The sequence below is a fragment of the Macrotis lagotis genome, chromosome 4, assembly GCF_037893015.1.
Source record: "Macrotis lagotis isolate mMagLag1 chromosome 4, bilby.v1.9.chrom.fasta, whole genome shotgun sequence".
Lineage (NCBI taxonomy): Eukaryota > Metazoa > Chordata > Mammalia > Peramelemorphia > Peramelidae > Macrotis > Macrotis lagotis.
The window spans coordinates 99013383-99029416 of record NC_133661.1 but is presented as its reverse complement, the minus strand read 5'-3'; the positions used below and the strand labels follow the sequence as shown (position 1 = coordinate 99029416).

Here is a 16034-nt window from a genome sequence, read left to right as displayed (position 1 = left end):
CTTGACTACTCCTATCCCAGTTTGTAACTACCAAAGTAACCTCTGTTCCATGTGGTTGGAACTATGTTGATTTAAGCTTCTTTTCTTTCTTTTTTTCCTTTTTAAGCACTTTAACCTATCCCCCCATAGATCGATCTTTAAGACCTCCTGTCTTCAATCTGATGTCATATTGCAAGTGAGTGTTGCAGAAGAAAAAAAATAGCATGGCCCCTGGGAAGAGATGTATGAAGATAGCTCCCCCCCCCACCCCAGTTTGACTGTGAAAGGTAAAGAGTCAGAACATGATAGCCTGAGGAAATGAGAAGGAGGGAAGGAGATGAACATGTTCGTAGGTAGTAGGAAATAGTTACGGAGAGACTGAAGATTAGAGAAAGAGGAAAGGAGGGGAAATTTAAACTTTTGGAGAACTAGGAAGGAATGGGATCAAGGGCAAAAGTAGAGGTTATTGGCCTTGATGACAAGGGCCACCTTTTCATTATTCACAGAAGCAAAGGCAAAGGGAACGGAAAATGATGTTGAGGAAGAGACAGTTTGTGACAAAAAGGTTTTTTTAATTTTAGAAATGATTTTGTTTGATTAGGTAACTGACTGAGGGAATCTCATTTGTAATCAAGATGGAGTTCACAGTATGACCTTACATTCACACTTTAAAAACATATCTGGGGGCAGCTAGGTAACGCAGTGGATAGAGCACTGGCCCTGGACTCAGGAGGACCTGAGTTCAAATTTGGTCTGAGACACTTAATAATTGCCTAGCTGTGTGACCTTGGGCAAGTCACTTAACCCCACTGCCTCAAATAAAATTAAAAAAGCATGTCTGTATGTACAGGAATTTGTAAATAAATGTAAATATACATTACTTTCCAAGATGCAGTTTCATTTCCTTGTCTCCCCTAAGCAAAAACAAAGAACAAAAATAGGCAGAACATTCAGCAAGCCAAATTGTCCAAAACAACTTGAAATTTCAGCAAGGCCAAATTGTCCAAAACAACTTGAAATTTAAGAACTGATGATACCACTTAAAACAAGAAAGTCTGACAGCAGCATTATGTATCATGAGAGAGTATTACTGAAGGAAAATGGAGTTTTGTCTTTAGATGATACTGGATTATTAATAACTTATCAGTAGGCACTGCTTTCAAAAAGGAAATTTACTCCTTATAATTAACTATTGAGTCAATATGACTGTTTCACATGTTAACTAGTAGAAAGTAATCCAATGCAGCAACAGCTGAATTTAAATTCATCAAGTATCTAAAACTAGGTGATAATTGGCTTTACAAGCGGTCCATACTATAGAAAGAGTTCAACTTCACCATTCACCAATGGGTGTGATAACATTGGCTTCTCATGGAAGGGAAAACAGCTCAGGCCTTGAGAGGGTCTGGAATGGGATGACATTCCTCAGCTAGAATGAACCAGAAAAGATTTCTCTTTACTAGAAGAGACAGTCCCTACTAGGAAAGTCATTGATGCTAAGTCAAGACATGGCCAGAGACTTTTGCAATCCTGGTTCCAACATGGCTTCCCAGGCAACATGTTCATGCTAATTTCCTGGACCCTGCCATCTTGCTCTACCCAAAACAAAAAAGTCTCTATTAACTTAGTAAAGTATAAGATGAGGTACTTATTTGAGAGTTGCAAAAGGCTTCAGGAAAAAGGAAGAGATTTTAAACAGCTTCTGTGGTAGAATCCATAAGAGAGAAGAGAGAGAGAGAGAGAGAGAGAGAATTAATTGCTATATGGATGAAGCCGTAAGTTTGCAGGGGACCTAATCTGCAAGGTTCACTACTTTCAGAGCTATTCAGGAGCAGAAAAAGAAAAGGTGGATAGTCAGAGGTATTTCTTGGTTGAAATTAGGCCAAAAATAGAAAAAGGAGGCAAGAGATTTCAGACATGACAGTAATATATGGTAAGCTAGTTAGTAATAGGGTCAAGAACTGAATGAAAAGAAAATGAGGCCAGAGCAGAGACTATCTCAGTCTGGGAGAGAATTTCAGGGTAGATTAATTGAAAGGGTGAAAAACATCACTTGTACAAAAATATTCATAGTGGCCCTGTTTGTGGTGGCAAAGAATTAGAAATCAAGTAAATGTCCTTCAATTGGGGAATGGCTTAGCAAACTGTGGTATATGTATGTCATGGAACACTATTGTTCTATTAGAAACCAGGAGGGATGGAATTTCAGGGAAGCCTGGAAGGATTTGCATGAACTGATGCTAAGTGAGATGAGCAGAACCAGAAAAACACTGTATGCCCCAACAGCAACATGGGGGTGATATTCAACCTTGAAGGACTCGCTCATTCCATCAGTACTACAATCGGGGACAATTTTGGGTTGTCTGCAAAGTAGAGTGCCATCTGTATCCAAATAAAGAGCCCTGGAGTTTGAACAAAGTTTAAGGACTATTCCCTTTAATTTAGAAAAAAAACCAGGTATCTTATTGTCTGATCTTGTTATCTCTTAGATTTTTTGTCTCTTTCTTAAGGATAGGATTTCTCTCTCATCACACTCAATTTGGATCAGTGTACAACATGGAAACAAAGTAAAGACTGTTTTCTGCGGGGGTGGGAGGGTGGGGGAGGGAAGTAAGATGGGGAAATTGTAAAACTCAAATAATATCTTTAATATAAATAAATAAATAAAATTTAAAAAAGACATTCAACAATAAAAAGGCATTTGAAACATTCTTAGAAAAAGAAAAAAAATGAAACCAAGAGAGATGGGAATTCAGGGAAACCTGGAAGGATTTGCATGAACTGATGCTGAGTGAGATAAGCAGAACCAGAAAAATATTGTATACCCTAACAGCAACATTGGGGTAATGACCAACCTTGACAGACTTGCTTATTCCATCAATGCAATAATCAGGGACAATTTGGGAATCTTTGCAATGGAGAATACCATCTGTATGCAAAGAATTGTGGAGTTTGAACAAAGATCAAAGACTATTACCTTCAATTTAGAAAAAAAAGTTATCTTATTATGTAATTCTGCTGTATCTTATACTTTATTTTTCTTCCGTAAGGATATTAATTCTCTCACATCATCTTCAATTTAGATCAATGTATACCATGGAAACAATGTGAAGACTAACAGACTGCCTTCTCTGGGGGGAGGGGAGGGAAGGAAGATTGGGGGAGGAATTGTAAAACTCAAAATAAATAAAATCTTTAAAAAAAAAGTATAGGTCATGTGAATTTAGGAGACTGATGATAAGGAAAGCCAAAGGGGATTTTTGAAATAGGTTTGTGGGGTTAATATATATGTTGAATTTCCTAATTAAAAAGGCAGGAGTTGGGATAGAAAGTAAGGATGTGAGCCTGTTATTAAATCCCTTGAAAATAAAGGGAAAAAACTAGAAAACTTCCACAATGGTCTGGATATGGATGAAGGATATGAATAATAGGGCAATGGAAAGAGATCTAACTTCCAAGAAGCATTTCTTTTAAAAGTACATGTGGTGGCAGCTAGGTGGCGCAGTGGCTAAAGCACCGGCCTTGGAGTCAGGAGTACCTGGGTTCAAATCCGATCTCAGACACTTAATAATTACCTAGCTGTGTGGCCTTGGGCAAGCCACTTAACCCCATTTGCCTTGCAAAAAAAAAAACCTAAAAAAAAGTACATGTGGGGGGCAGCTAGGGTACCTGAGTTCAAATCTGGCCTCAGACACTTAATAATTACCTAGTTGTGTGGCCTTGGGCAAGCCACTTAACCCCATTGCCTTGCAGAAACCTAAAAAAAAATAAAATAAAATAAAAATACAAAGTACATATGGATATTTAAAACTTTTTTTAATTTTTTCTTTTTCATGGTTTTTTTCTCTTTAATTCTGATTCTTCTTTCACAACACAACTAATATGGAAATATGTTAAACATGATTGTACATGTATAACCTATATCAGATTATTCAGTTAGGATAGGGAAGGGAAAGAGGAAGAAAAATGGGGAACTCAAAATCTTACAAAAAGACTGATGTTGTAAACTATCTATCTGCATGTAATTGGAAAAATAGAACATTCATTAAATAAGTACACGTAGAAAGGCAATACATTAACACAAAGCAAGGATTCCTTAGTGATAAAATTTCAGGCTTTTGGGCAAATTTAAAGGTCAGTTAACAAGCACTTATTAAGCATCTATAGTCTACCAGGGACTGTGCCATGCACCTGAGATATTAAATATGGAAAAGTAAAAGTCCCTCTCTGCCCTAGAAGCTCATAATTTAATGAAGGAGACAATATGCCAACAAGTAAGTACATACAAGCTGTATACAGAATAATGGGGAGATAGTCAAGAGGGAAGGCACTAAAATTAAGAGGAATTAGGAAAGACTTCCCATAGAAGCTGCATTTTAAGCCGGGACTTGATAGTAAAGAGGAGAGAGAACATTCTAGGATGGGAGAACAGAACCACCAGAGGAAATAGAGTATAGGTAGAGGGATATGTTGGGTAATGAGACTTCCCAGTCTAAGGGATCAAATTTAAACAAAATGGAAAAGAAAACAAAATTTGCCTTCTTTTCCCTTGTCTCCCTCATCCCTTTGAAGAGTCTCTCACTGAAGATGGAAGAGCTCCCTCATGTTTATCCCCCCCCTTCTCTGTCAAAATACATTTAGAGAAATGTATTGGAAAACTCATGACTGATAAGGCTTAATGAATGTTTTCTTCCATTCAAATTTTCAATTTTGTTGAGGACAAAATACAAAAGTCAAAATCCAGATTGTAAAATTTTTTTATCAAACTCCAAATATCTTAAGGATTTAGGGAACCTCCCCATTGTTTTTCAAATCATGGCATAAAATTAATATTGATGTATTATTTTTCCACCTTCTGAATTATAATTTTAGCCCAATTTATCTGTCTTCATACCTAGAAATTAAGTAGAGAATCATTGTAAAGCAAAGAAATATATTTTATTGTGTATGGTTGGGTATACAAGAGTAACAATCAGGATAGATATTGTCTAAGGCAAACAACTCTAAACGAGGTCTGCTTTAAATAGACCACTCCATACAATTAGTGGTTGTAAGCCACATTGTAAATATAAAATGCCATATAAATGCATAATAATTAGGGCAGGAAATATAGTTAGTACTTGTACCCAACCAAGTTAAGTAGTGTGATTTTAAAAAGGGGGTGGGATGGGTGTATGGAAACCTGGATGGAGCCTGACACAATTATTCAGATGAAAGGCTGTATTTCAACACAACTGTATTGTCAACAGTAGAGATAACAGTGGCCACAGTCTGACTACTCTGTCAACTTAAGATACAAAAAGCTAAATTCAAATGTGCCTGCAAATGAGCACAATTAGGAATGGAGTGGGAAATAGGGCCCATTTACCTCTTCTCTTTCCTGAAATCTTGACTTCTCAACCTCTAGTTTCATTTCGGACTTTTTCTTTTCATTTCATCTTCCTTTTTTTCCAATCACAAAGAATTTCAAATTTTCATCCAGTATTCACTAATCGTGACCTTACAAATAGGGCACAGACCTTGGGCAAGTCATTCTCTATAGGCTTCAGTGTTCTCATGTATAAAATGAAAGGATTGAAATATATGGTTTTAAGGTCCTTTTCACTGCTAAATCCTATGATTTTAGAATCCTATTGTTATAAATGGGTTGAGAATACTTAGTCCAGAGTTTTTATTAAGATATCTTAATAAATGGCACACTTCTCTCAAGGGGGGGTGAGGAGCAAGGAAATCCCAAATGCTAGGTCTTTTATGTGCTTTGAAAGGCCATGTTCCTGCCCCTTCATGCCAATCATAGGATGGGATCACAATCTAATCAAAACATTGGTCCCCATACATTTTCCCCTCCCTGATTATTATACTAATAAGCAAGAACAATACTTATTTGAGCAGGTGCAAAGAAGGTCAAGACCCTAGGTTAATTTAGAAATAGATTGGGCACACCCCAGCCTAATCTCAGTTTTTGATCAGATTGAGGCTAAATCTTTTGACTTTAACCCAGTACCTGCCCATGGACAAGAATATAGGCAGATCTTTGTAATGTAAACTAACCATTCTCCCATCGTATTGTTGTGGAACTCAAACACTTACAAGTCCCTCACATTTATGATTCTTCATCCCAACAGGAACTTCAAGTGGGATTAAAAATGCTTTCATTTTTGAAACACCAGTAAAGAATAAAAGAATAAAAAACTTCCACAGGGCTCTTGTGAAGCGAAAATTTCTGTTTACCAGTTCAAGATAAATTCCCATAGATCTGACTTCTATCTCTCTTTTAGGGATTCTCCAAATAGTATACTTGATACTTCCCCTTCGGATATGCACGTTTTATTTAGTCCGGAGTCAGTTATTGCCTCTTCCCCTAATAAACGCCGCTCCCCTCCCCCCCTCCAGCTTCTTCCCTAGGCCTTCACAGGGCATTTAAACTTCTCGGGCCCAACCTGGGAAACAAAGTAACCACGTTCGGCATTCTAGTCTGTTTAATTGATGACATTAGAGTCTGTTACATTGTATCAACGTTGCTGACTGGGATCCACAGAGCTAACCCACTGCTCACAATCCCCTTATTCTCTGTGCCTATGCCCCCATGGCAATGATTTAAATGACCAATAAATATTACAAAGCTCTTTCTTCGCTACTTAAATTATTATACTTGATCTTCCATCTTAGTCCATATTCGTTTTACACACGCTGTTCTCCATTAGGAAAGCAAAGATTCTGTTTGTTTTATTTGGGTTTTTTGGTCTTTCGTCTCCCCAGACACAGTCCTGAGCCTGGTGACTAATAAATGCCTGTTGACTGACACTGTCCCAGACTTCCAAGTTTTCACGAGTTCGATTAAAAAAAGTCCTAGTTAAAAAAAATAGATGCATAAAATATCTACTTCGCTCCCGCTTCCCGCGTTCATATTCATCTGACATCTCCAACTCTCCCTTCCTTCCATTGGAATATAAGCGCTTTAAAGCCGGGGCATCGAGTTTTTGCCTTTCTATTGTTTAGCACTTGGCAAGGGCTTACTAGTGTACAAGTACTAGTTTAGCCACAGAAGACCCTGCATTCTCATTCCTTTTTTTTTAGGTTTTTGCAAGGCAAGGGAAGGGGGTTAAGTGACTTGCCCAAGGCCACCCAGCTGGGCCATTATTAAATGTCTGAGGCCGCATTTGAACTCAGGTCCTCCTGACTCCTGGCATTCTAACAGAGCCCACACCTCCACCACCATAGCATGGTCTTCTCCCCACTCCACCTTTATTATTTTTGAGTAACATGACACGAAGAAAGCACGGATTGGCCAGCTCTCGCGGCGCCTCCTCCGGAGGCGGGTCCCCATAACCTCTCAGGCCCGGCTCGTCGGCCGCCCCTCCCCCTCCCCGGGGCTCCCCTCGCGCGTCCCTCCTTCCTTCCCGAGGGGCGGGGCGGGGCGGGGAGGCCTCGCCGCGCCCCCTGGCGGCCTGCGCGGGCGGAGCGGCGGCCGGGCGGAAGGAGCGCGCCGCGAGCTCAGTGCCACGGTGTCTGCCGAGCCGTAGCCCCCGGCTGCCCCGCGGCCGCCCCGAGTGCCCCGCCGCCCGCCCGCGCCCTCGCCCGCGCTCCGCCCGTCCGTCCCGCCCCGCGCCCCGCGCCGCACCGGCCTTCACTCTGGAGCGGCCCCGGCAGCCGCAGCAGGGGCGGCGGCGGCGGATCGAGGAGCTCTCCAGGTCGTCCCGGGAGAAGCTGCTGCAGTCCCGGGACAAGATGTTCTCCAAGTTCACGTCCATCCTGCAGCACGCCGTGGAGGCGGTAAGGCCGCGGGCTGGCGGGCGGCGGGGCAGGCCGGGGATCCCCGTGGGGCCTACCCGGAGGGGCCCGCGGGGCTCGGCCACGGAGGCCTGCCGGGGGCCGGGCGGGCCCGGCTCGTGCCCCGCGCGGCCGGAGGGGGCGCGGCCGGGGGCCCCCGTTCTCCGGCCACCTGGGCCGGGCCCCCTCCCCCCGGCTGCCCGGACCGTTAACCCTCCCTGGCCGAGGCCGCCGGGGCCGGGCCCGACCTAGAAACAAAGAAGCCGCCCCCCGGGGCTTGTTTTGGTTTCTTGAAAGGAAGGAGGAGGGGCCTCGGCGCCGCGCTCCCGACCTTTGTGGGCGGCCTGAGCCAGGCCTCCTCTGGCGCCCCGCTTCCCCCTCCCCGCGGGCCCTTCCGTGCGCTTGCTGGGTGTTTGCCCTTCTGGCACGGAGGTTGGTGGGGAGGGGGGTTTAATGAAGGCCGGGTCTAAACAATACCCTGGCTTTTCCCCACGCCGCCCGTGTAAGGACACGGGGCTTTCATCCTGCATTTCTGTTTACGTTTTCACGATGGCAGAGGCACCAATACAAAAATGCTGTCATAAATAGGGAAGAAGAGAGTTAGATAATGAATAAACAGAAAAATGTTATTTAAAAAAAAATAATTCTTGCCTTATTTTAAAACTGATAATGTTTAGACTAATTTTCCATGAAATATTTCTTGTTATAATAGTCTAATTCCATATTTTTTAAAAATAGTGTTCATAAATCTTGAATTTATCATATTACTGAGTATCAAATTGTCAATGTAATCTTTCCGGTAGTTATGATTCCTTCATTGGAACAATTAACAGAATACAACTTAAAAAACAACTACATACAACTTGTCAGATGAGACTTTAAATTGTCAGTTATTGCTTTTAACTCTTGTTGGAAGCAATAACTTGTACAGTATGAGATCAGTATGTACAGTATGACATTTTCAACAATTAAGAATTGGATTGATTTTAAAATTCAAGTATAATATATATTTGTTAGTTTTCTGTATTCACTTAGGCTGCTTAATTAACATCCTTTATATTTAATTTATTTAAAATACATTTATTTTACAGATTTAAATATTTTTAAGATTTCTTCAATTCAGCTTTTAAAAACTCTTAGAATATTTTTCCTTAAAAATGATTTTATTCTCAGATCATTCTTTTGCTTTTCTGTGGTTTGCTTCTGATGTTTTCAGTCTGAATGCAGCTTTTAAATTAGAGGAGTTTCATGCAGATTCTATATATACAGTAGTGGAAAATGGTATTGTTTTTCTTCCATTGCCTATGCTGAGTAATTTTTAAATCATTTTTAGCCCTTTTGATAAGATTACTTTCCAGGTTTCTTTATTCTATGCCAGCTTTTTCAATTTATTTATTTTCTCTGTTGCTGAATCATTAGGGTTATCAAGTAGTTTGTGAACTTATATTAAAATAGTTTGCACATCATGGGAATTTTGCTTGTTTATAAAGGTTTCTTATTTAATCTTAATTGCAACTAAGATATTTGCAAAGATCATTATTTTAAAATTTGCAATAGAACATCCCATTTTGGGTTTAGGTGAGAAATTCACATTTCGTAAAAGACAGTCTATTGACCAAATACTTTTAACAGAATTCTAGTCTGCCTTCTTCAGGTTTAACTGGCTTCTGTGAACCAATAAAAACCATCCATCATACACATGTTATATTAAACAAAATACTCTGTTTACTGCCAGTTAACAGATCAGTGTTACATGCTACACATTTGAGATACATTTTTAGATGCTTTGGGGAATATATTATTTTAACAATTTAAAAGGAAATTAAATTACCCTCCTTTGCCTTAATTTTCTGGCTGGTCTAATTCCAGTTTTAAGGAGTATGTTTCTCCTTAGGGTAATATCCCTAAGACATCATGAAAGAGAAATTATATTTATTTTCAGTATTTGTATAAAATCGTCTTCCCATCCAATTAGGTATGAAGGGATTTTTGACATGAATAACCTCCAAAATTATTAATTTAGGATTTAAAAGGGCAACAGGTTGGCACAGTGGTGAGAGCATGGGCCTGAAATCTGAAGACCTGAATTCATATCCAACTTCAGACACTTAGAAGCTCTGACTCTGAGCAAGTCACTTAACCCTGTTTGCTTCAGTCTTCTCATCTGTAAAATGAACTGGAGAAGGAAATGGTAAACCACTGTAATTTCTTTGTCAAGAAACCCCAAATGAGGTAACAAAGAGTTGGACATAACTGAAACGACTGAACATCAACATGATTTTAAAAGTCAAATCATAAGATAAAATTTTATTCTGTCTTAAATATGTCTATAGCTCCATTTCAGAAGCATCTTATAACATGTATAAAACAATGTGCTTTGGAGGTTAAAAAGCAGCAAAGCCCATGACCCTTGCCTTTATAAAAGTTATTTTATTGGGGAGATGGCATATATATCAATTCAATTCAGTTATAAGGAAGCATATAATAAAGTGTCATATGGGTGCTTCAGGCAATAAGTATTAGGAAAGAAATCATTGGCCAGTTATTTAGGGTCTTCTACAGAGAGTAGCCTTGATCTAGGCCTAAAAGGATTGACAGTATTTTAAGAGAGAGAAGAGGAACATTAAAGCACTTGTAAAAAGAGCATAGCAATAAGAGAAAGAAAAGAAGGAATGATTTTTTTTTTTTAAGAACTATTTGGTCAAGATAGGTCCTCTAATTTCTTTCAGTAATAGAAAATATGCCACCATTGCTTATATTAGTGAAGAAAGGAGAAATAAACACATACAACATGTTGGTATTAGACTAACATGTGCTTATTATCAAAGCCAAGAATGTGTTTATTGCCCTGAAGAAAACTCAATTTTTTTTAATGAAAAGTTATATAATGTTTGACAGTTAATCTGTATGTAGAGTATAAAGCAAAACTCTAAAATAAGAAATCTTAATCACACTTCATTATTTTCTAGTGGAAGAATTACAATTTCTATTCAGTGATTGATTCCAAATTTCTGGACAGTTCTAAGGGAGAGGAGGATATCACTTTAGATACCACACATATAACTATGATATATGATCCCCCTAGTCAAGTTGCAAAACAAAATGTACTGTGCTTAGTCCAAAGGGGATTAGTAATGAAATATAGATTTACTAGGGAGACTGCTAACACCTTATTTGAAATAATGAAAATTTAAACTTAAACTGTTACTTGGACCTATTTAACTTTTTGCTTAAACTGAGTTTCTGGTTTCATTTCTCATTCTTAGGAGAGAAGTATTTACAAAGTAAACACATGATCCATGTTAATTAGACTTATAGTTGAGGTCTGATACTGAACTCTTTTTTTTTCTCAGTGACCCATCCTGTGAAAAGATTGAGAGTTCCATTGGTAAAATGATCCAGGACAACTACTGCCCCCTTTGATGCATCAGTCCTTTCTAAATCTCTTTAAAATTCTCAATGAAGAATTAAAAATGAAATAAAAGCACTAAATCCTTAGGAGTAACCTAGATCTATATTCTGTAATTTGTTTTGAGGTCTGTCACACAACTGTTATTTCTGATGAAACAGAAATTAATAGGAAATATGCATATCTTGAAGGAAAAATCTTTAAAATGTAGGATCAGAGTCTAAAATAAGACTTTAGGATGGCATGTCTCATTATTAGCTTTTGCCTATTTAACTTCTTTTCTCTTTCTATACTTTTTATATTACCCCTCATAGTATGATGTTTTCCTTACATTTATTTATTTGCTCCATTCTTATTTATGTTTTTATTTTCTGTAATTAAAACTTTTCATGACTTCAAAAAATTTTGTGTAAATCTGCATCTTCCTATAGATTAGATTTATTTTATTTTCTTTTAGATCACTAATGTTAGGAGAACGTGTAGGATGAAGGAGAAAAAAGACATAACTAAAAATAATAGAAGTTGTGAATTATGGGTAAATATTTTTTAGAACCTGCCTTTGTTAGAATTATCTATAAGGCGGACTTGAAGGGTTTCCTTGAATGATCCAGTGTTCAAATCCTGCCCCAGAAGTTTGCCAACTGTAAGGATGCAGACAAGTCATTTAACATTTCTGAGCCAGTTTCATTATAATTAAGGATAATAAAAACATTTCACAGAGGTCGGTTGTTGTAAGAATCAAATGAGAAAGAATGTAAAGTACTTTGCAAATCTTAAAACTCTAGGTAAATATAAGATATTATGATCTTGCTCTTTGGAATAGAAATTAGTCTGTGGTTCCTTTCAGTCTTATATTTACCTTATTTGTTATTTATAGTCTGAGAGTTACTTGGAGCACTGAGAGATTAAGTGACTAGTCAGTGGTCACATAGCCATGGTAGGTCAGGTACTGAAATCACACTTTCTGTTCATTGCACTAGACTGCCTCTTGTGTAAGAATAACACACGCACACACACACACACACACACACACACGTGTCTGTACTTATGTATGTGAATAACCAAATACAGTTTGTTAAAAGCATGTTTTCTTTTACTTGGAAACTTGGGAAATATTTGAATATCTGTATCCTGTTAAGCACTCAAGGATTCGCTTAGGTATTGGTATTTCCAATTTCAAGTCTTCTCTGGCATTTCTTATACTTAATAATTTTCATAAAAATAAGAGAAATAGTATGGAATTTTGGGTCTTATGTTCAGGATGACATATGTTATCACTATCCTAATGGGCTCTCTGCCTTTCTATCTTTAATAAAGTGATACAAATTTTTATGAAATGATAGATTATTTCCCAACATCACAAAATGTCAGGTTATATTTATGTAATACAAACTATATTGCTAAAATATTTGGATCTGGATCAATTTTTCTTTTTCTCTTGGTAGAAATCTTAGATTCTATAACTGTCATGTATGAAGCATGAAAAATATGCAATTTTGATTCTTAAAATGTCCTGAAATGAATTTCAAAGTAGAAATAGAAAATGCCTTTTTGAGGTATAAAATTGTGACAAGGTAATAGCTATTATTGCTAAAGTGACAGTTTGCTAAAATAAGTGATATTCATTTATTATCTAATATAACATATGGGAAAGATTTTATTTTTTTTTTTGCAAGGCAAATGGGGTTAAGTGGCTTGCCCAGGGCCACACAGCTAGGTGTCTGAGTCTGGATTTGAACTCAGGTACTCCTGACTCCAGGGCCGGTGCTCTATCCACTGTGCCACCTAGCCGCCCCAAAAGATTTAATTTTAAGTGTCACTAAAAGTATTGTCTTTAGTCTGATTATTTAGTTGGCTTTATGCATTTTTTTCTGCTGATGTGGAAATAGTGCTGTTTTATGTTTTAAAGTCCAAAGTAGAAAGTTCCCTTGATATAGTTTCATTCAGCTGATAATATTGATATGTTTTTTAAGAATAAATATTGGCAAAATGAGGATGTATTAACTCTTTTCTTTTATTAAAAATATGGTACATCCTTACCAGGAGATTGATTAATTAAAAAAAAATTTTTAAACCATGCCAAGAAAAGATAATCTTCTAACAGTAATGCTGGGGCGGCTAGGTGGCACAGTGGATAGAGCACCGGCCCTGGAGTCAGGAGTACCTGGGTTCAAATCCGGTCTCAGACACTTAATAATTACCTAGCTGTGTGGCCCTGGGCAAGTCACTTAACCCCATTTGCCTTGCAAAAAAAAAAAAACCTTAAAAAAAACCCTAACGGTAATGCTAAATCATGATCCTTGTATTGATAATTTATATTTTCCACCTTTTGTACACATTCTATTTTTATTTTCTCAACTAAATTTTTATGGTTTACTTTAATAATTGACCTAGAGCTAAAGGCATTGAAAAGTGATCATTTTACGTCTATGAAAAATTAAAATACTCCTATATTCTAAATTATGAGGTATTTCTTTTTCTGTTTTTTTTTTGTTTTTTTTTTGTAGCTTGCACCTTCTCTTCCTTTACAAGAAGATTTTGTTTATCACTGGAAGGCAATTACCCATTACTACATAGAGACTTCAGGTAATTTTTGTATTATATATAGAAATTGTATGTGAAGAAATGCTAGATTTTTTCATTACTTAAGTTGCCTCCAAAAGGAGTTTAAAAAAAAACACCAAACAACTGACTTTGCTTGTATTCACATTTTGAAAAGTGTCCTACGGTAGCAAAGACAAATACTAATCAATATTTTCCATCATTCTTTATTCTCTATAATTGGAAATGTGTCCTTTAGTGTAGGTTCTAATTTTTTAACTACCTTTTTTTCTGTTTAATCTGAATAGAAATTTGCAGAAATGTTTATTAAGGGTCCTCTCCTACCTTTCCTGATGACTGTTCTCACTTGAATTCTCATTCCCCCTCATCCTCAGCACCATGAAGTTAACACATTTACCATGATACAGTTCAGCTTTTTTTTTTAGATTTTTGCAAGGCAAATAGGGTTAAGTGGCTTGCCCAGGGCCACACAGCTAGGTAATTATTAAGTGTCTGAGACCGGATTTGAACCCAGGTACTCCTGACTCCAGGGCCGGTGCTCTATCCACTGAGCCACCTAGCCGACCCTACAGTTCAATTTCTTTTCATTCATTTTTCAACATTAAGGAATTTTTCTAGTAGTAATTTTTTAAATGAGAAATACAAATAGTCCATTTTGAATAGTCATGATTATCTGTTGAATTTGTGGGAAATAAATGAGTAATTTTCAAACCAATATTTAAAAAAAATCATTCACTCAACTGTTCAATAAGCATTTATTTAGTGCCAAGGACTATCCTAGACCCTGAGCACATAAAGAGGAAAATGAAACAGCCCTTGCCTCTAGGGAGCTCTATTGGAGGAAAATGAGAGTATATACACATAAGCAAATGCAAGTATTTTATGGCAATAGCAACTGAGTGGATCAGTGCATTTAGAAGAGAGATTTTAAGGTGAGTTTTGAAGGAAGCGAGTTAAACATTCTAAGAAATGGACATGAGTTTTCAGACATGAGCAAGACCACCAGTGCAAAGACAGAGAGCCAGTAGCTATCTTTCCAGTACTTGTCATCAGAACTGTCTCAGGGAATAAAAAAGAAATGGTATAGACTCCATTCTCAAGAAATTTCCCATATCTTTTGGTAGATAAAACATTAACACATAAGAATTACTTATAAACTGAACAAGGACAAGGACCAGTCTTCTATTTCCTTTCAAACTCCCCTTACGTACCTTGGTTCCAGGCAAAAAATAAATAGGAATTTAATAAATGCTATTAAACATATGTGTCATACACAGTATAAATGCAAATATTCATTAAGCACCTATACTTTGTGTTAGACACTGTGCCAAGTACCTGGTGATACTAGTAAAAAGAATGAAACAATCTCACACTTTATGTAAATCAATGCTACATCAAGTATATTCCTACTAGAATGTTAGTTTCTTAAGGTAAAAGACTTTTTTTTTAAACATGTTTTTCTTTTGAGAGGCAGTTGGTTAAGTGATTTATCTAAGGTCACACAGCTAATCAGTGAGTGGAGGTCAGATTTGAAGTCAGGTCCACCTGAATTGAAGGCTGGTGCTCTATCCACTGTCTTACCTCACTACCCATAGGAAACTGTTGGGGTTTTTTTTAAGTTTGGATCCTTTGTCTTCTTGCAGCATGTCTTACTCATAGAAAATATATGATTAAATGATTAATTGTCAAATTGAATTATAACAATGTGGTACAGTGTATATTAAATTTAGATTTCAGAGAAGACTTAGGAATTAAGCAAGAATTTGGTGTTATGTTTATATTCAGGTAAGTAATAAATGTATTATGATAGTAACATGGACTTTAAAATAATTCTTTAAAACTTTCATGAATTCATTATTTTGTCTATGCTGGCATTCCTTCTTTAACAGTGTAGATAGAAACTTATCCTTGTCTTCTTATTTTCTGAGGTTCTTAAGCATGTCTTCCCATCAGTATTTCCCAGGGTTATCCAGTATGTGCTGAAGATTTTCCTCTGTCTTTTAACATTATATTGATACCAGTGTAACATGGTTTACTCTCAGTGCATGGTTAATCCATCTTTTTTTGTATTCAGACATCTCTGGAATGACATCTTTTTCATCTTTTTGATGGCAAGTTAATGTTGGTAATGTTTCTTGAAAAAAGAAACATGTATCATATATTTATTAAGCATATAGCTTAAAAGTATTGTTGAGTCTCTATGACCTTTGGATGACCCACAATTTTGAGAAACTAGAATCATAGCTTTAGAGCTTGAAAGGACTGTTGAGGTAATAATACAGTGGGGTGAGTGTTGAATTTGAAATCAAAGGAC

The 16034-nt window shown here is 37.4% G+C and overlaps 1 protein-coding gene across 1 annotated transcript in view; it reads left to right on the top strand.

The window, feature by feature from the left end:
• Positions 1-7560: 7560 nt before the first annotated feature.
• FHIP2A (FHF complex subunit HOOK interacting protein 2A) overlaps positions 7561-16034 on the top strand; it is a 40569-nt gene continuing 32095 nt past the window's right edge. The window contains exons 1-2 of the mRNA XM_074233597.1: positions 7561-7752; positions 13666-13744. Coding sequence (XP_074089698.1) covers positions 7708-7752; positions 13666-13744 — 124 coding nt within the window. The 5' untranslated portion in view covers positions 7561-7707. The remainder of the gene's footprint in view (positions 7753-13665; positions 13745-16034) is intronic.